This window comes from Nelumbo lutea, chromosome 7 (genome assembly GCF_056320005.1).
Source record: "Nelumbo lutea isolate HS-2025 chromosome 7, American lotus-T2T, whole genome shotgun sequence".
In the NCBI taxonomy this organism is placed as follows: Eukaryota; Viridiplantae; Streptophyta; class Magnoliopsida; order Proteales; family Nelumbonaceae; genus Nelumbo; species Nelumbo lutea.
Genome location: NC_142690.1, coordinates 10821241 through 10841526, shown reverse-complemented (window position 1 = coordinate 10841526; position 20286 = coordinate 10821241). Strand labels below are relative to the sequence as shown.

At 35.1% G+C, this 20286-nt stretch overlaps 1 protein-coding gene across 1 annotated transcript; it reads right to left on the bottom strand.

Annotated features, from left to right (window-relative positions):
- Positions 1-6466: 6466 nt before the first annotated feature.
- On the bottom strand, positions 6467-11682 carry ACD2 (accelerated cell death 2 (ACD2)). The gene is made up of 2 exons (XM_088955399.1): positions 11069-11682; positions 6467-7278 (listed from the first exon to the last, which is right to left on the bottom strand). Exons 1-2 carry the CDS (start codon positions 11420-11422, stop codon positions 6655-6657), a joined length of 978 nt encoding a protein of 325 aa, XP_088811525.1. The 5' UTR covers positions 11423-11682; the 3' UTR covers positions 6467-6654.
- Positions 11683-20286: the final 8604 nt, after the last annotated feature.

Here is a 20286-nt window from a genome sequence, read left to right as displayed (position 1 = left end):
ATCTAGACAGACCCGATTTAGCTACAGTGACCCAATTCATGTCAACCGGTCTAGTCCCAAACCCATGCACAAACCTTGTATGGTTCGGTCCAAGTCAATCCACCATTGATTGAACCGCTTCGGTCTGATCCGATCGAATTGATCCAGATCTAAACGGCTCAACCACCATTGAACCTAAGTGATTTAAGTTGGTCTAACCGTGTTTGAACCTATGTGGTTCGATCAAACCCAAAATCCAAACATAGTCAAATGGCTTCGACCACTTATATAAAAATAACATGCATATAATAACATGCATATAATGTGATTTAAACATTCACTACTTATATAAATAATAACTACAATAACCACCAATTGCCACTCTATTGAGCCATAATCTTAGAGGAATATGGTAATTCTTTTTACATTTCTTCTCTTTAGAAAAGAGCCATCTATTAGTTTGTAGGACAAGTGAGAAACATCAACCACAAACTTCCTGAGTTTGCTGTCATAGTTCATTCTCATATCATAAATTTCACATTACCAAAAAAATAAAATAAAATTTCAAGCTTCAGTTTTTAGGAAAAACATTTAAGCTGCCATCTGACTTTTTTTTTCTTTATTTCCTATTACATGCATGTTACAACCATGGATTAAGGAACTAGTGGAGGACAGAGTAAGGTGTACATGAGGTTTATTAATCTTACCATGGAAAGCTAGCAATTATGAGACCAGATTCAGCCCTCATAAAATTTGTCTCCATATAGTACAGTGAGCATTTAGAATATCTCCGTGTTCATATTTTTTTTATTCATGGGGTGATGTTATAAATGCGCACAGCTGTAAGTGTTGTAAGCACAGTATGTGAACAAATTTTTATGAGGACAGAAACCGGATTCAGCAATTATGCAGGTTCGATCCTATGCCTTCACTTCATATGTGGAGGAATAACAAATAACCATCTCAACTACAGGGTTACCTTACTACTATGACATAGTCTATAGTTCAGATAAAGATAATCAGTGTAAAATGTCTTGGAACTAAACAATATGAACAGAAGTACAGAAGCAGGATAACTCGCACAAAAGTCCTCCATCTTATTTATTTATTTATTTGTATTTAAGTCCTCCATCTTGAGTTGATGATTCAAGCAAGCGAAATAGATCCTTGCCAATCCCGTCAGAGTTGATGATTCAAGCAAGCGAAATAGATCCTTGCCAATCCCGTCAGTGGTCCGATCAGGATCAACCTGGCCCAATTCATAAGTCTAACATATTTTAGGGCCTGTTTGGTTCACAGGAATAAGGATTTAGAATCAGAATCGGAATGTCTTACTATTTGGTTCAGTAGAATTGAAATATCATTCACATTCATAGTGCAATTGTATTTCCCCATTTGAGGGGAATGGTCATTCCTTCCCCTCCCTTAAGGGATTTTGATTCTCATTCTAATTCCAACTGTAAACCAAAAGGACCCGTAATATTTATACGTATAAATATTATATGCCATGCATATATGTATATGTATATGAATACATCCATCAATATATGTATTTACATAAATGTATCAAAAATTTGAAAGGAAGTATTTTCTAGTATATAAAATGTAAATATAGTAATCCTAAAGCACCATAGTTTTGTCATTGTGCATATAATAATGTTGAAATCAGTGAAACCTTGATCCCACTGGTCTTAAGTCTAAAAAATAACACCACCAAAAATAATCTAAAAAATAACAGCATCTTAACAAAAGGAAGTGAAGAAAAATAAGCGCATGCATCTTAGCAAAAAAGTCGGATTAGGCTACGATTGATCTCAAGTCTCAACCCAACTTAATTCAGCCCTAACTTGCACCTATACTAGCTAGTGTTCATGTTCATCACCCATTGTCTCATTAGCTCAAAAAGAGAAAAACTTAATAATTCATTTTTCTATTCATATCATTATCATCATCTAAGCCTTACTTGACCTACATATATCCTATTTTATCAATCCATTCTGTTCATTAACATATCAATTATGGGCACTTAAATCATTAATTTCTTATTTCTTCCACCAAAGTCTTGTTAAATGATGATCCCTTTAATCAGTTGTCGTTATTTCATCCTACATCCTCTTTAGTCTCAAATTTTCATTAAATTCTTTATTTTTTCTTGCTTTTTTTTCTTTTTTCTTTTTTTTTTAAGAAAGCAAACACCTTCAAACCCTTAAAAGCTGTGCTCAAAAAATATATTTAACTAGTTTAATCATTTAATATATAACTCATTTGAGGCATTTATCTTCTTATCTGCATCAATTTCTCTCTTTCTGCATCTCATATCACATGGCAAATTGCATGAGACCCATCATCATGCATGGCCTTCCATGCCTATGTATTCATTGACGAAGCTTAGAACAACGTCCGACGCACACAGAAAACAGCCCATAACAACCCATGAAGAGACAAACAATGGGACTAGATGTTAGTTGGAATATTATAATGAAGCAACAAATGGACCACCAATCAAACTTGTTATTTGGTTCCTGAAAATAGAAAGAACACGTTATTGGTGATCTCTTCCATAAATAAGACAGTCCAGACTTAGGACCTTGTCTAGTAGTGCACATATACATAAAAGAAACATTGTGTGAAATCTCAGAATTCCAAATGAAGGGTTCGATTATGATATGATATCTGAATTTTTTTTATCAATCAATTGGTATCATAAACGTGGTAGTCAATCGAGTATTATTTATCAAAATTGGTGGATTTTGAACAATACTATATTCAACGTTTTAAAAAACGACTGGAAAACGAAACTGTTTTGGACACTGATTTCTGGGTCAACGGTCCAATTGTCTGGTTTGAATGAATGGCCCGTTCTGATAGAAAAATAAAAAATAATTAAAAAAATAAAAAAAAATAGTCAAAAACCATTAAATGGATCGACAGATCGACGGTTCGACCACCTGGGTCAATGGTTTATTGACTTTTTCAACAGTTTTTTATTAAATTCCGGGTTTTGGATAAAACAGAATCGGTTGCCTGAACGGTTCTCAAGCCGAACAGTCCGAACATCCGAATCAACAGCGGTTCAAAAACATTGACTATCATAAATTTTCCCCCAAAAGAAAATTGCTAGAAAAGAGCCTCCGTTAGGGGGTGCAACTTGGGCCAGAGTTTGGGTTGAAAGTTTGTTAAATTTTTAATGGACCCCAACCCGGCCCTAATCAGAGCCCAAGTAATATAGTTGAAATTCTTCAAGTTGGGAACCTGTCCTGAATACAATATTTAAAAGAAAGGGAAAACTGAAAAAGAGACTGATGAACTTACACACATACAATGAACTTGCATAGATATAAAATAAAGGAAAATGACTGTGAAAACCACCTCTAAAAAGAAGAATGAAATGACCTGCAGGTTGGAAATTTGTTTCATTTGACACTGCTGGTTGGCAATAGAAATGTAATGGTGAAAACCCAGTGCAAATGCAAATTTTTAGTGTAAAACCTTATATTTTGTTTTATTTTATATGTATTGGTGCTGTACATATTTACATTTGTACTTCTTCCAAAGTGAATCTAAAGGTCTAAAAATTTGTAGACTTGGACATCCATACATGTTGGACATGTCCCATTTCGCATGCCTAGAATACCCTTCATTACTCAAATCAAAACCCCCAACTCTTCTCCATCTCTCACAACCAGTTCAACCCAATTTTTTCAACCCAAAAATAATAGATTCTAGCACTTCGCCCCCTTAACCTGCTAGTGGGGTTGACTGTAAAAGTAAAATTATCAAATTGCCCATTCGAGATTCTATGAGCTGATAGAAACAAATGTTAAAGATGATGAAAATAACCCTTTTAAAACCCAAATCATTCTCAAGAAGTTGATGAATCAATTCTCAAGATGGACTCTGTAGAAAGAAAGTTGAGAGAAATGTGTGAAAATTAGAATTAAAAAAAAAAAACTAAGTTTAAAAAGGTAAAATAATCTCATAAAAAACTAATAACAGGACAAAGTGCTGAAATCCACCAGGTCAGGGAGTCTTTTTCTCAAAACAAAGTTTGAGGGGCTATATATCACTACCCCCTAAATGCAGGTGGCTATCTATATATAATTTACCATAATATTTAAAAATGAAACCTCTAAAATCCTAATCCAAGGAAAGTGGTGGAGATAGAGGGTATAAAAGTTCACAGAGCATGCCACAAAGAAGAAAACAAGGATGATCAGATGGATATTACCACCAACCCAACCAAATGTCAAATTATTTTTTTGATGCACCAGTAAGAAAGGGAAGGGGAGCAGCAATTTGATATATCACATGGAATTCAAAAGGACAAAACTTGGACATCACACCCAAGAAGATTAAAAGCACAAATGTAAGAGTGGCAGAGGAAGCACTCATCGTATATGGATCTAGTGATCGGTTGTCCACAAGAAAGCAACAATAATATACCATGATGGACAAGACACTTAACACATGGACCGATACATGGAATGAATTAACGTAGCTATATTGCATACGTACACGGAAGAAAACCAAGTAGCAGTTTTTTTTTTCAGAAACTGGACACCAATAATAAACAAACCACGTCACGGAAGAGGATTGGAGATTAGGTTTATAAATATAAATATGTATAGTATAAATACATACAAAATAATATAAAATACAAGGTTTTGTTATTTGTACTCCTTCAAAATTGAGCATTGCTTTTGATAGGGGACGATAGAGAGAGAGAGATTTTGACTTTTCATATGGTGGTATGAAAATGTCGGCTCTCAAGGAACTGCTCAACCTAAAAGCTTAAACTGCTATAAAAGTCTATTGAAATCCTTCCAAGATCAAATCCCACTGTCATCAGGGTTGGTGCATTAAAAAAATAGTAATTAACTATAACGGGTTTGGGGTGGCAAGGATCAAACACAAAAATGCTCCCTCACATGAAAGTCTATTGAACTTGAAGCATAGACAAGTTGTTAGGTGAAGTCCCTAAATAGGCTTTTATTCTCTAACATTAACAAGAAACTTACCAGTAAGGGTGCAACGTATGCGGTTTAGGATTGGGATTTTGTCAGAATTTCAATGGGCCTAAGCCCAAAACAGTATAAATTATTAGCTCCGGCCAACCCGATTTGCACACTTACTTACCAGAAAAGAGTCTAGGCAAGGGTTGATTATATGTTTATCTAATTTCCATGTGTGTTTATCAGTGGTTGGGTACTTTGTGCAAGGGAGGTGGGAGTAAGACCAGATGAGATGCAGTTGATGGCTGTCTTAGGCACTTAGGGGCCTGTTAAACAGGCCATGGCACAGTCATCAAGTGCAGCTGATATGATAAGGAGGATAATGGGCTAGGCCTGGGCTTCAGAGCTTGCGAAATTGGATAATTTAATGGATTTATTAGTGGAAATATCCATTGGAATTGCAGAACCCAACATAGTTTGCTATTAGTTAGGTTGGGTTGGAAGTCAAGAAAGCTTTCCCACAAGGCTCAACAGGATCTTCTCTTCATAGCTCCGTGGATTTTTCAGTTTTTTTTTTTTTTTTTGGTGGAATCTCCCTGAAACAGGTTTTGTGAAGACCAATACTGATGGCAGTTTTATCAGAATAAGGATGGGTCTTTGTTTGGTAAATCAAGGCCTTGTAAAGCTACTTCTCGTTTATATGCTGAACTGTATGCAATTCGTGAATGTTGTGCTCTTTTTGCTACTTAAAAGTGATTCCAAGACAGCAATCACTAACCTTGTTGCTGGTCTTTTGACTGCCACCCAGAACCCAGATGTTTGGCACATTCTGGATGATTTTTACAGATTGTGCGGCAACTCCATTTCATTTAAGTGTATTAAAAGAGAGGCTAACAAGCCAGCCAGCCCATTTGTTGGCCAGATTGGGAGTGACAGGTCAAGATACCTTGCATTGGACTCCACCTTTAGAAATTCAGGATGCTCTGTCTGTGGATTTAGATGCTTCTTCGTTTCGTCCTCCATAGAGAGGTTCTTTTTTCTGTGTCTGTTTTTTTCTGTTTTTATTGTGTTTTTGTGGTTTCAGTCTGGGTATTCCTTTTCAGTTGAATGAAATCTTTTATTTACCCCAAAAAAAGGGTTGGGTTGGGCTAGACATTTTGCAACACCATCTTCGGGATTTCTGTTGGGTAAAGAAGGGTTAGGAACATGATCTTCTAGGAAGGACCTGCAATCACCCAGATACGGGGTTTTCTGGCACCACCAACACCATTTCACCGGGGACATTGTACGACGCAGCAAAGGGACAAATGAGAAACAACAGCACAGGAATTAATGCTAGAAATAAGACAAGCATTGCCACTATGTTCCGTATGGTTAACAAATTTTCTAAGAAGAAGAAAGAGAGAGAATGGAAGCTCAATCAACTACAATTGCTTGGTTGGAACTTGGACGAGAGGTTGAAGAATAGGGTACGTTCCAGATTTTAAAATGTTTGAGAGGCACATATAACATCGCATGCTTCAAGATAACTGACGTAATGTTAATAGCTGAACTTGAGTATATATTTCTCGAAGTTCAAGATATTAAAATATTACGGTTGAAAGTTGAGGCCTTAAGTGTCACTACTCACTACCCCAAATTACAGGGTACCCCCCAGATTGTATTAAGTCGCCAAACAGAAATGAATATATACTATAAGCGCAGCAAGTACAAGGGAGGGAGATCATTTGTTTAGAAACTCTTGTATAGCATTGACGATCCGGCTTCCCACATCGGGACCAAACAATCTGGGCAAATTCGAGACCAGGTCGATCTCAATTGTCTTGGTTCTAATCACACGGTCCCTCTTTTCCAACTCAGACCTTTCCGATTCCTTCACTTCTCTCCCTTCTCCACATGCACATTTGTCCAACCAGATTCTCAAAACTTGCTTGGCAATGGGGCTGACATGATCCCGCACGATCTCTTCCATTCGAGCTTGGCCCGACTCTTGTCCCTGCTCACATTGTATATGAACCACAGTGGCCGTGGGAGACCAGACACAGCGGACGTATAGCACGGGCGAGAAGTAAGGCTGGACCTCCGGTAGCTTCTGCAGCGCCTGCCTACAGCCATCGAGCTTGGTGTCCACGTAGAAGGTGTCCAGATAATCCGGGTAGAGGGGTAGGTCCCTCCGGGGAGGCAAGTCAAGAATGAGGACCAACGATGTGGGACTCATCTGCACGAACTCCAGCACGAAGTTTGGTGCGTCAGTCGACTTGTTGAGGTAGGCCATGAGAGTTGTTATGTTCAAGGCTCCTCCCGATGGCAGCTCACAATATATCCAACTTCCCAATATGAATTCAATCTGTTTACATGGTAAACATGTTCAAAATTAATGTCATACAACCAATGCATCCGTGGTCGCCTGGCCTGCCATTATGGGGGCAAATGTGCAACATAGCTATAGGAATGGCAACCGGGCGGGGTGTGGGGATGGGAAGCCTCTCCCTATCCCCGTCCCCGCTAACAAAAATCCCCATTCCCATCTCCATCCCCATCCCCGCCAACCTGATTTCCATCTAAATCAATTTAACAGCCCTCATTCTCAGTATTTTGCATTTCCATAGATTTGAAAACTGGTATGTAAATGTTTTGAACCTTGGGGCTTGGACTCAGTTTGAGAAGAGTACAAATACAAAATATAAATATGTACAGTGCAAAGTTTTGTATTTTGTATTTCTAAAACATGTATTTGCCCTGTACATATTTGTATCTATACTCTTCTCAAACCGAGCCTTGAGTTCAACCCTAACTCAAACCAATGTATATATACCACAATCCTGGCCTTAACCCAATGTGATCTTCAACTCCAATGAACCAATATTTTAAAAATAAAAGTTTAAGAGAACCCCATACGAATAAATGGCAATAACACAAGTTTTATAGCATAATTGGGTGGAATTAAAATATAAACAAAGTTACAAACACATAACCTAAAACCGTGTTTCTACTTTTTAGGATACTAGAAGAGACGCGTGTGATTATGAGCTGGTGTTAAAAGATGTCCATGTTCTAGTGGAGTGATTGCACTCAGTTTTCTAATAAAATTGAAACTTAATTAGTTTTAGGTGAGTCTAAATAGCCCTATGTTTGATTTTTTTATTTTTTTAACTAAAAAAAAGCTCTAAGCAGATTGGCAAGCAATATCAGAAAAAGAGAGAACAAACTGACATGGAAGACTAAGTTGAGACAACAAAGGCTAGACCCTGATGCTAAATATTCAGGTTAGGGTTAACCCACAAATCAAACAGACCAATAGCTCAACTATTGAGATCAGCTAGTCTTGGACCAATACAACGGTTTTTACCAAAAATACAAGTTTAACCATCCAATTAAACGGTTTGACCTGATCCAACCCAAATCCTCTTTGGGTTGGGTGAGACCTCCTTGTACTTTGGGTCATTAGATAGGGGACCGAAACTGCTTTTTTCCTGTTGGGTTAGTAAGTTGGGTCAACTTTTTGGTAGTTATGTGATTGTCATGTGCAGGTTTATACATTTTTAAAATCCCAAACTAATGGGCCTGTTCATACTTTTCCTTTTTAAAACCATTTTACCCTTTTAAATTAGTTTTTATATAACATGTTTCTCTCAAGTCTCAACAAAGGTTGATGATGACTCACGGCCTTTATGGAAGTGCTGCTGAACAAGTAGTTCATGTTCAACACCTTAAACAAGCATTTGATCTACAAATACTATGCTTCACAATGGAGGTATTTTCATAATTCTCATCATTGTTAACTCATAGAATTAGGGGTGATTAAATAGGTAGATTCTACCCAGAACCAAATGAAACCAGCCTTGAAGAGACCTTGAATCAGCCTTACCTAATCTATTACTATGTATGGTATAGTTTCAAAATTCTTGAAATCAATCCCAGACAAATGGCCTTGGTGGAACTCATCTTGAAACCAAACTTGCTTTGAAATAAATTCAAAAACACTTTGCGGATATAAAGATTTGAATCCAAGCACTCACTTAACCATTGAATGACTTAAGCAATTTGATTTTTCTTTGATTTAATATTTGAATATACACAATACAAATGTAAAAGTTAATATTTACAAAATTTAAATTATAATTATAAATTTTGAACCATATTGTTATTATTATTTAAAATCAAGTTTCTAAAGAATATTTTCTATTTTTTTGGAGAGAGAATAAATTCCACTAATAGACTCTGAAACGATGAAACCTCACTCCACAGGATAGGTTCCAGTTCACCATTAACCCTATTAATTGATAGGGGCAAAGTGTAGGAATCTAGAAATATAGAGTGGATCTATATTTAGTTGCATTTGGCACCTAACTTTTTCAAATAAACACTTAGTTGCATTTGGCACCTAACTTTTTCAAGTGCTTATTTTAAAAAATAAGCATTTATTTCATATTGAGAGTTTGATAGTTTTTTTCTCCAATAAGCACTTAAATAAGCATTTGTAACTATTTTGTCCTTCATTTTTTTTTCAAATTTTTAAAATATACCCTTATGGAAGTACTTTTATTAAATTACTTTTCTAAAAATACTTTTATGAAAGTACTTTTACAAAAGCACTAAGGTACTTTGTGAAAGCACTTCTAAGAAAGTACTTTTATAAAAGCACTTTTATAAAAATATTTTTATAAAATTCAACTAGGGATAATTTTAAAAGAAAAAAATTGAATAAATACTTATTGTATAAACACAAAAAAAAACTAAAAACTTAGACTTAAAAAATAAGTCATTATTTTTAAAATAAACACTTATTTCATACTTATTTCCCAAATACCAATAAATGTTTAATGACCCAAATAAACATTTACTTTTAAACACTCCTGATGAGGACGGATTTGGCCCTCTAGTAAAATTATGACACCTGGCACCTCATGCCAATTAAGTGCTGCCTCTTGACAATTAGACAGCTCGAGCTAGCTACAGGCAGCTTGTCCACCTACAAGCAGCTCGCCATAGGTAGCTCGGCACTTATAGGCAGCTCGGCATAAGCAGCTCGCCACAGATAGCTCGACACTTACAGGCAGCTCGTCTCCTATTAGGCCACAAAGACCTGCCTCGGGTAGAAGCACATCAGCACATTATCGGCAGCTTGGTGAAAAGTAGCTCGGCGCAAGGTAACTCGTTGCAGAGCAGCTCGGCGTATCACAGGAAGATTTCCTACCTGACAACCGTACCTACCAGATCTGGAGACTACTCCCACGACTCTGGCAACACGGCGTCGTGTCTGCTAGTCCCTGACAAGTGTCCCCTGTCTAGTAGGGCCGTACCCTGCAACGGTTACCTACGCCCACCAACTCATCCCTGACAAGTAATGGCTACGACAGAGAATCAGAGGCAATTACGTCAGATCTGTCAGAACACCGCTATATAAGAGCTCCGACCCCCTAGAGGGGAAGGGGATGAAAAATGGAGGTAACCCCTGCTCTCTAGCTCTCTCTCATTTCTTTAATATCATCTTCAAGCTCTCTACTATCAGAGTGCTAACTTAGCCATCGAAGTGGCCCCGCCGAGTAAGCACCCTCAGGTCCTCTGATTCAGTTTTCGCAAGTTCCTTGGCTCCCACCGTCTACAAAGAGGAACAGATCATCTCATGCAGAGGACAGTATTACACCAGGGAGCTCGCCACTATGGCAGCGCACTCAGCAACTCATCAAGGTGGCTCACTACTAGGGAGCTTGTCACTAAAGTAACTCACCATCAAGAAACTCATCACCAAATAGCTCACCACCAAAGAGTTCGCCACCAAGTAGCTCACCACTAGGCAACTAACCACCAAAGAGCTCCATCATCATTTGAGTCAAAGGCCACCTGGACCACCTGGGAGCAGGTCAAAATTGATACATTAAAAAAAAAATGATACGTGTACATCAATTCCCAAACTCCCAATCATGGCCTTGATCACAAAACAGATTCGGGGGCCAAAGTGTCATGACCCCCTGGTTACCGCATGCGTGTTTTGTAAGTTACCCTAAAACATTCGAATCCAACGATTTTAGAATTTAGATACATTGACATCAGATAACATAATCTACAACATTATCCAAAATGATACGTGTCACACAACAGAAAACGAAAAGGCAACGAGAAAACAGAAGACTTACGGAAGAGGTGTCGTCACCGGGTCTAATGTGAAGCGCACCCTGAGAAGTTCCGGCGGCGTTCTGATAGCACTGGACGTCTGGGGGTAAGGGATCGGGCAGGAGTTGCGACCCAAGCCTGGTTTCCATGGTTGACACTAGCTCTATCATTAGATCTCTGTGCGGGGCTGAGAGGTGCGGGTACTCCATAAACCCTTGCCGTCTGTTCTGCCGATCCATGGGCGATGACGACGATGTTGAGGATACGGCACAGGGGAAATTTCTGAGCCTTGTTCTTCCCAAACTATGAGAACGGGAAGAAGAGCAAGGGGCTAACCAGAGAGTTGGACCTAGAAACCGTTGGGCGAAATTTACCATTGAACTCGAACACACACCCTCTCTCTCTCAATTCTCGAGCTTCCAAATGATGACTAAAGCTTCTTTCTCTCAGATAGATATTTCGCACCTTCTTCAATAATTAAAAGATGATATTACCAAAATACCCTAATCGTGATGCCTCAGTTTTCGTCCAGAGTCCAGACCCAGACATGTTATGGGTCAAATTGGAGAGTTAAGGCTCGATTTGCGAAGAGTGCAAATGCTGGATTAGTTTATAACTCTATATATATGCACTCTGCTGTTTTGACAGTGTTTAGCAAGAATGCATTTGTAGTGACAGAAAAATACATGTTTGCATTTAAAAATGAAAGCAAAATTTACATAAAAAATGGATGCAAATTTTTGCACTCAAATCTTTTACACTCAGGGTCACAGGTCACAACTGATCAATATTAAAAAGGCTTAATCTCTGGATTTGCATTTGCACCTGTTACAACTTACAACTAAAAATGGTTTAGCAAGAAAATTAATTTATCAATGAAAAATTAAACTAATTTTGCATTTACATGGATCAGAATGCACTCTATTTGTCTTTTTCCCAATTACAAATATAAATATGCACAGTATAAATATGATTATACAGATTTGTATTTAGGGGTGTTCATGGGTTGGGTTGGGTTGGTTTATTGGGGTTTTCCCAATCGATTCGACCTGGTTGGGTTACCTGAGGTGGAAACCGAAACCAACCCACTGATAGGCCAAACCGACTTGGTCGATTTGAGTCGGATTGGGTCGATTTCGATTTTGCTCCTATACAAAATGGCACCTAATTGAATTCTAATTGTAATTGCCTAATGGGTTGCCTATTTGGTGTAAAAAATTATAGAAAGTTAGACACTATGATAGATTATCTATTCTAATTGTAATTGCCTAATAGACCTTCTAGTTCTAGTAGAAGACTAATTATAGTTAAGTAGGAAACTACTCAAACTAGGAACTACCGAATTAGTAGTCGGGTTGGTTTCGATTTTCACACAAGAATTCTAATTGTATTTATACTCTTCCCAAACTGACATTTCTTCAAGCTTGAAATGAACGTGATCTAAATGATGGATCATTGAATTGGGATACAACTCAGTGGCTTTTAAATCTGATTTTCTAGAAGTTTATTAATTATTGGGAAATGGGGTCACTTGATCACACCCGATCGAATCATGACCGTTGATCACATCAACAGTCAGCATCGCACCAAAACAAAATCCGCACTTCGCGGGTGTGAGCAAAATGCACATCTAAAGCGCCTCATTGCATTGCACACATGCGTGCACATGCGTTACGCAATAGCAAGTCACCATACTCTCATCTCTTTATCTAAAGAGTGTAAATCAGCTCCTATTAAAATACTCAAAACAAAATTTATAATTTTTCAATGTGGGACAAATTCAAAATTGGTTTTTGTAAGAGAAAAACTATTTTTCAAAACAAGTATACATATGTAATTTCTCATATAATTGACCAATCAAACCCATTAAATTTAATATCTAATGAGATTAAAATTCAACATTAATTAATTGAATAATCTTACTACCTCTATCCTCTATAAGTGCGATATTTTTTTTTTACAACTGTATACAGAGATTCAAGCAATTTTTTTTTGGTAGACTCTTATTGAAGAGATAGGCCCCAGTCAGGCCCACAAATCATCATCCAATGTAATTGGGCTCAAGATAAATGGCCAAAAATAACAATTGCCCACTCTATCCCAAGAATTAATTATTGGACAAAAAGAAAGAGAGCATAACCCCATTTAAAAATTTGAACCAACTACATGGGTGATCATTTCCAACCCACTCTAGCCTATAAATTTTCGGGTTTGGGCCTAAATTTTTATTATGCAGGCCTAGAAATTATCTGGACGGCATAACCAGCTTCCACATTAATTAGGCCCCATGGATATGTAAGAATCACGTCCCTAATTCCCACTCTTTTCCATCACTCGGGTAAAAAAATAAAAACAAAAAGACAAATTATCAATAAACCCTAAAGAAATAGATTAGGGCTAACAATTACAAATAAATAAAGCAATATATCCAAAAAAAAGACAGTTCATGAGAACAACCTTCAACACACCTTTGACGATGTGAAGCTGTCTTTGGTATATCCTCGCCATCACCTCGAAAAAGAACCTCAAAAATGATAGAGGGTAGAGGGTAGAGTTCCAGGGACACGGGAGGGAAAATAATAGGGGTATTTCACTTGAGTCCGGATTTTCTGTTCACACAAACTTTGCCCACATTTATTCACATAACATCGCAATCACACATGGAGAACATCTCATCTTTTTACATGATATTATGCAGGGGGAGATGTTTCCAATTCACAGAAGTAGTGTATTGTGGGCATACATGGGCAGAGTTCTTGTGTGCAAGTGATCTAGAGTCACTTCACTCACTCGAGAAACATCTCATATGGGGACATAATAACATTAAGAAGGACAATCTCATAAGTTCCATGTGATACCCATGTGCAGAGACCATAAAACCAAGGGGCTGGAATGATTTTGCACACTCCATACCTTTGTTATGTGTAGATACCAATTGGTCTTGTTCACTTTTCGGTAAATTATTTATTCATGTTGTTTTATATTTAAGGTAAATAAAAATTTATTATTGAAAAGGAAATTTTTATCCCATCCAAGAATTGGTATTTGACAATTTTACCCCAATTGAAAAAAATTATTTACCCACATGGGAAAGTGATACCCCAAGAAAATAAAATTTCCTTGGTTTTCACATATATCTGAAAAAAATTCCTCTTCCCCCCTCCCCCTCAAAATCTAAAAAAAAAAAAAAATGCCTCCTTGGTGCAAGGAGAATGCATACACCCTTTTTGTTAATAGTAAATATATATTAGATAAACTTATAATATTGGGTTTTTATCAATTGGCAAAAACCTAGACTGCTTTGGAAGGCTCGTAATCTTGTTCTCAATTTTAAAGAAAACCTCATCATTATTGAAGAAGATTCCAAGTTTGTCATTGACTGTTTACAAAGATGAGCTCACCTTGGTGGTTGAAGATTGTGATTAAGTTTATGAAAGATGTTGGACCCACCTTGAACACTGATGAAGAATGTCATTGAAGAGAACCTGTGGATAAACGTTTTGCTGGATCGTGGTATTAGCTATCACTATCAGCATGCTTGTTGGGAGGCTAATCAAGTTTCCAATTGGTTGGCACATGAAGCCCTATATGGTTTATATATGAGCATAAATAACTTGCCTTGGTCTCTTGCAAGGATTAAAAATTCGATACAATACGCTCGATATGGGGCGTATCGTATCGTATCTTTAAAAATAGATATGGGATACGCATGAAAATTGAATGTTTCGTCATTTTTTATGCATATTGGACCTATATCGGGGGCGTATCGGAGGTGTATCAGGGCGTACCGGTAGTGTATCGACAAAAAAAAGATACGGGAAAAAAATTAAAGGGGGAAGCAAGATTCTTTTCCCCGAAATAAGCCTTCTTTCACCCCTAACTGACTCTAAAACTCCAAATTCATTCCTAGAGTGCTAGATTTGCAAAAGTTTGCAAGAAACATATGTGAATTGTTAATTTTTTTAAGATTTTTCAAATTTTGAAAACATATGACAAAAAATAGGTAAAATTTTCAATTTTTAATAATATATTGTGTTTTCCTTTTTTCTTTGATGTTTAAATTTACGTTGATCTACATTTCTTACATTCAATATCATATTTTTTTTGTGTTATTAGTAGATTTATGGAAATTTCATGAAAATATTTGGTGAAAATATAAATTAACAAAAAATTTGAAAATATAATTTTTTCTCTACTTATAAAGACTAAATATGTTTTAGATCTATGGATTTATCTATCATATCCATAGATCAATTGAAATTTCTTCTTTAATATATTTTTTTTATTTTTATATTTTTAGGATTAAAAATATATAACAATTAATTATATTTTATCATTTGATCACAAAAAATTGAATAATTATAAATTCTATGGATGACCTATCATATTCATAAACCAATTGAAATTTCTTCTTCAATAATTATTTTTTTTTATTTTTATATTTTTAGAATTAAAAATAAATAAACAATTAATTATATTTTATTATTTGATCACAATGATTGAATATATTATAATTATATGGATGATATATCGTAACCACAAAGCAATTGAAATTTCTTCTTTAATAACTATTTTTTAATATATTATATAATGTTATTTGTTTTTTATAATTTTTGGAATAGTAAATAATATTTATTAATTATATTTTCACATAGAAGTTGTATCAATGCATGTTTTATGGTTGGATAGGAGAGTTGGGTTTTTCCCATCTAATAAAACATTAAAACTTAAGATATAATTTATAAATTATAGTTAAGCATAGGATTTTTAATGAAGTTATAATTAGTTATAATATATTTCTTCATTAACCATTAAAATATATTAATTTAATGTATATACACCTCATTGAGGTCTTATATTTAGTGTTGTGGATGTATTTTTATGATTTATTGAGGTATTTATAGTGTTTCTAAGTGTATCTATGTGTATCTTAGTTTTTCTCCGATACACATGCGTATCAAAGGCGCATCCCTATACGTCTCTTAAAATTTCCTTTCCGATACACTTTGCATTTCTGATACTTTGAATCTTGATCTCTTGGCTTTATTTGTTTTTGTAATGCTTGGGACATGCTACTCTCCATCTTGTGTAACCTCTTTCTGTTAATTTTCTAAACAATAACGATAATTGATCTTATATATCAGCCGAATTTAATTTCCTTCTCCTTTTAAAATTTAAATTTAATTCATCTCTTCTCTCTCTCATTAATATCTGATGATGTGCAATCTGAAAGCTCCTAGTTGGAGTATGATCTGGACCTTAGTCATGTAGTGAGCTGGACCAAGCTTCAAGACAGAGGATTAGAGCACCCGGGCTGGTTAACCTGGCGAGGTCGCTCCGATGCTTAAGTCAGTACTGTGTCATGATTGTGAGATAGAATCTGAGTGCTAGAGAGCTTGGACGCAAGTAATCGTGCGTACCTGGACCATGCTTAAGTTCATTTCTGCTTTATTCGGGGAGTAACATATCAGTCAATGAACTTCATTATTGCCGCCCGATTTGGACAGGGAGAAGATAAGGCTTGTCGTTATGCGGTATGATCCCGCAATATTCAAAGTCTACTGGGAAGCTATTGGGATTTATTACGTGTCACTTTGGTTCCTGCGCCCTGAACTCGATTAGCCACCGAGGTGGCCTTATGCCAAAGTGACTTTACGCCGAGCTCCACATACCATTGACTAAGTTCCCCTTGCTGAGTTGTTATCCTATATACAGATTGGGTCCATGTAACTTTTATTTACCAGGTCGTGCCAAATTACTCATCATCAATATCAATTTTAATTAAGTCTTTAAGTTTGAGACCTCACTAAATGCTAATATTATTTAATTAAATGCTCTTTTGAGTTACCTTTAATTTTGACATTTAATATGTCATTAAATGTTATTTAAGTCAAATACCTTGTTAAAAATCACAAAGTGAAGGTAACAAGTTACGGACCCAAGTCATTTGCTTACAATAATAATTAATTAACCATTATGCCCACCTTAATTGCTTATTAAAATATTATTTTATCATACTTAAAGTAATCTTTCTTGCCTTGGTGTATGTTTTCCAACAAATGCTAAAATTTGATTATTAATATTTATATAATAATAAGATTAATACAAATTATATTTATTTATTAAAAATTAAGGTATATATTAATTTGTATACATAATAAATATTATCTAAATCTATATAATAAATATTAACTAATAAATGCCTTCAAAAATAATATTAACTAATAAATATTAGTATATATACACACACATATATTTTAGTTCTTCTATTATTTTTCAATGGTTACTAATTATATCCCGATACATTATATAAATCATTAAAGAATGATTTTTACGTTTAAATAAATTAGTTATAATTATATAAAACTCATTTTTATTGTTGTTCATATTTTTTAAGGATTGTTTTTTGGATTTTCTAGTGTATCCATGCGTATCTTGATTTTTCGTCCGTATCTATGCATTTTCAAAGCATATCTCGATACATCTCTTAAAATTAACTTTTCCGATACACCTTGTGGTTCCAATACTTTAAACATTGGGCCAACCCCAAACTTTACAAGAATGTTCTTGCTTATTTAAAAGGATGCATAGATGGATCCGCATGTTTATCTTCCAAAGTCACTCCAATCTCTCAAAGCATGGATATGTAAACAGTTTTGAAACATGGATAGAGTTGAGCTTTGTAAGTTGTATCGATGCTTCAAAGCACAAAGTTGTGAAGCAAGAGGCTAAACCTCTAAAGCATAGATTTTTAAATTAATAAAATATTATGACATTATTAAGGATGTCAATTTTTCCAATCCCCACAATGTATCCAGTCTCTCCCATCCGATTGGGTTGGGGATGGAGATTGTCTTAGCAGGGATGGTGAGTGAAATCCCCATCCCGCCCTAACCCCAATTATATATATATATACATATATATATATATTTAAAGTATTATTTATATTTTATATTTTTTTATTTTAAATAAAGCTTTTCTTAGAAAAACTTTTAATTAAAAATTTGGGAATCCGTACCCCTTATGGGAAATTCATCTTCATTGAGGATCTGGGGATTGGGATGGACTCTTCTCCAAAATGGGGATCAAGGTCAGGGATGGGACCTACTTAAAAGTTGTGTGGGGACTGGGGAGTATGGTCCCTGTCCTGAACCCACCCTAGCTCCATTCTTAGGCATTATCCCAATTTTGGTCCAAATTAGACTACCCTTTGGTATTTTTTTAGTATAAAATAGCCACCCTCAAACTCAAACCTACATTCTCACATTTACCAGCCCAAAAATTTTAAATTAATAATAATTAAAATGTAATATATTAAATTTATAAAAGTAGTGGAAAATGATTTTCTTAACAAAAATCTTTACAGTTTCAAATAACAAAACCGTTTTTTTTAATATCACGTATATTGAAACTTAAAAATTGGCGTAAGAACTTGGAAATTAACAGATGAGAATTCCTAATCTATCAAGTAACAAATATTAATTCAATATATAAGTTATATTGCTGGAATTTAGAAATCTAGAATCAACCCGGCCCACTAAATTTTGTGCTCTGGTCAAAACAAAATAGAAGATTCACCTAATCACTTATATAGTAATACATAGATGTAGTGAGTGACTTTACAATGAAATCTAATAAGATAATTTTGCAAAAATCTTTTCCCTCTCTACCAGCAAAACCTGATCAGAGTCCATAATAAGAGTCGGGTTGTTATTCAACTAAGCTGAATCATCTTGCCTTATTTATAACATACTTCATGTAAGCATATTCTGAACCCAACTTTCTGAATCACAAGCCAAGTCCAAATTTGAATCCATATCTTTCCATGTATACTAATAAAAGCCGACCACACTTCAGTGGTGAGATATTGCTCTTGCGCTTAGCAAGGACTCGATTACTCGAACATAACATACGGCACGTCATATTTTAGTGATGGCTGATGACTCGCCTATAAATTACTATAAGCATATCAGCATTAATTCTTCCTAAACTGCTAAAAACAACAAGCATGTAATCCACTGCCATATAATGCTCTTTTCATGGGTGATACCCTAATACACCTAATAATGGGCTTTGCTTGGTTTGAAGAAAAAGTATAATTCATTTTGTTACTTTTTCTTTCAAACCAAACGTAGCCTAAAGGGGGTATTCTTTTCATGGTTGTGTTCAGAAACCAGAAAAATCAGGTTATATTTCTATAGTGCTTAAAATGTAATATATATTCATACACCTGAAAAATATATAATTATATATACTTGTTTTTTTGTCAAAAATTATATATACTTGTTAACATATATGTAGTTTCACATATTATATTATGTTTTTAACATATTATATATTCACCATAGAATACATATCATATATTATTGTACACACATAATAAACAAATAGCCTTACGACCAAAGTTGAATATTGATAGATGAATTGCTTCCATACATGTGAGTCACAAAGAAGAACCATGGACATAATCATAGTTGTAATTTGTATGATTCAAAGCATAGGTTCAAAACCAAAATTTTTTGGGTAAATTATAGATAAGTACTCTGAACTTTTAAATGCAACACTTGAGTATCCTGAACTCTGATACCCTAGTCTAGCGCCATTAATAAACATCAAAGTGTGCAATAAATTTTCTATATATTAGTAAATGTGCATATGCAATTTTAATGATGATAATGATAAAATTTTAATGTTCTAATCAAAACTCATGTGACAATGATAAGTAATAGAAGCATGGTTTAACCATAAACATAAAAAGTCAACCAATTAGGTAGTCATTATCATCATCTAAGCCTTGTCCCAACATGGGATTGGCTACATGAACCCTCTTTTACCACTTGATTCTATTCAGTAGTGTCATATCCATCATTAAATTCTAGACCCTTCAATATTAAATTGATTAGTTTTTTTCTCAAATAAATGTTATATATGATTTTAATTTTATGCACATGAGCAAACAATATTTTATCTACTTTTTGTCATCTTTCCCTATTGAAGTTACTCCTAGGTTTCTTTAAATTCCACCAATGGAATTCATCAAAATTCATTAGGGGGTGGTCAAATAGGTCAACCCATTACTCAAAATTCTTTATGTTTTCCATTTTTATTAATTATTTTATGATATCACCAATTAACTTATTTATTTGAGAGGGAAATGCAATTGCAATTGATTTTTAGAATAATGGTTTTATTTCATGCTCATATTAATTGGTCAAAGAGGTCAACCCATTACTCAACCACG

What these genes read in the sequence shown, in the direction of transcription:
- ACD2 (XM_088955399.1), bottom strand. Translation starts at nt 11,422, where the DNA reads ATGGTAAATTTCGCCCAACGGTTTCTAGGTCCAACTCTCTGGTTAGCC. An exon ending in CCGGTGACGACACCTCTTCC is followed by an intron (nt 7,279 to 11,068) that starts GTAAGTCTTCTG and finishes CCATGTAAACAG; the next exon opens with ATTGAATTCATATTGGGAAG.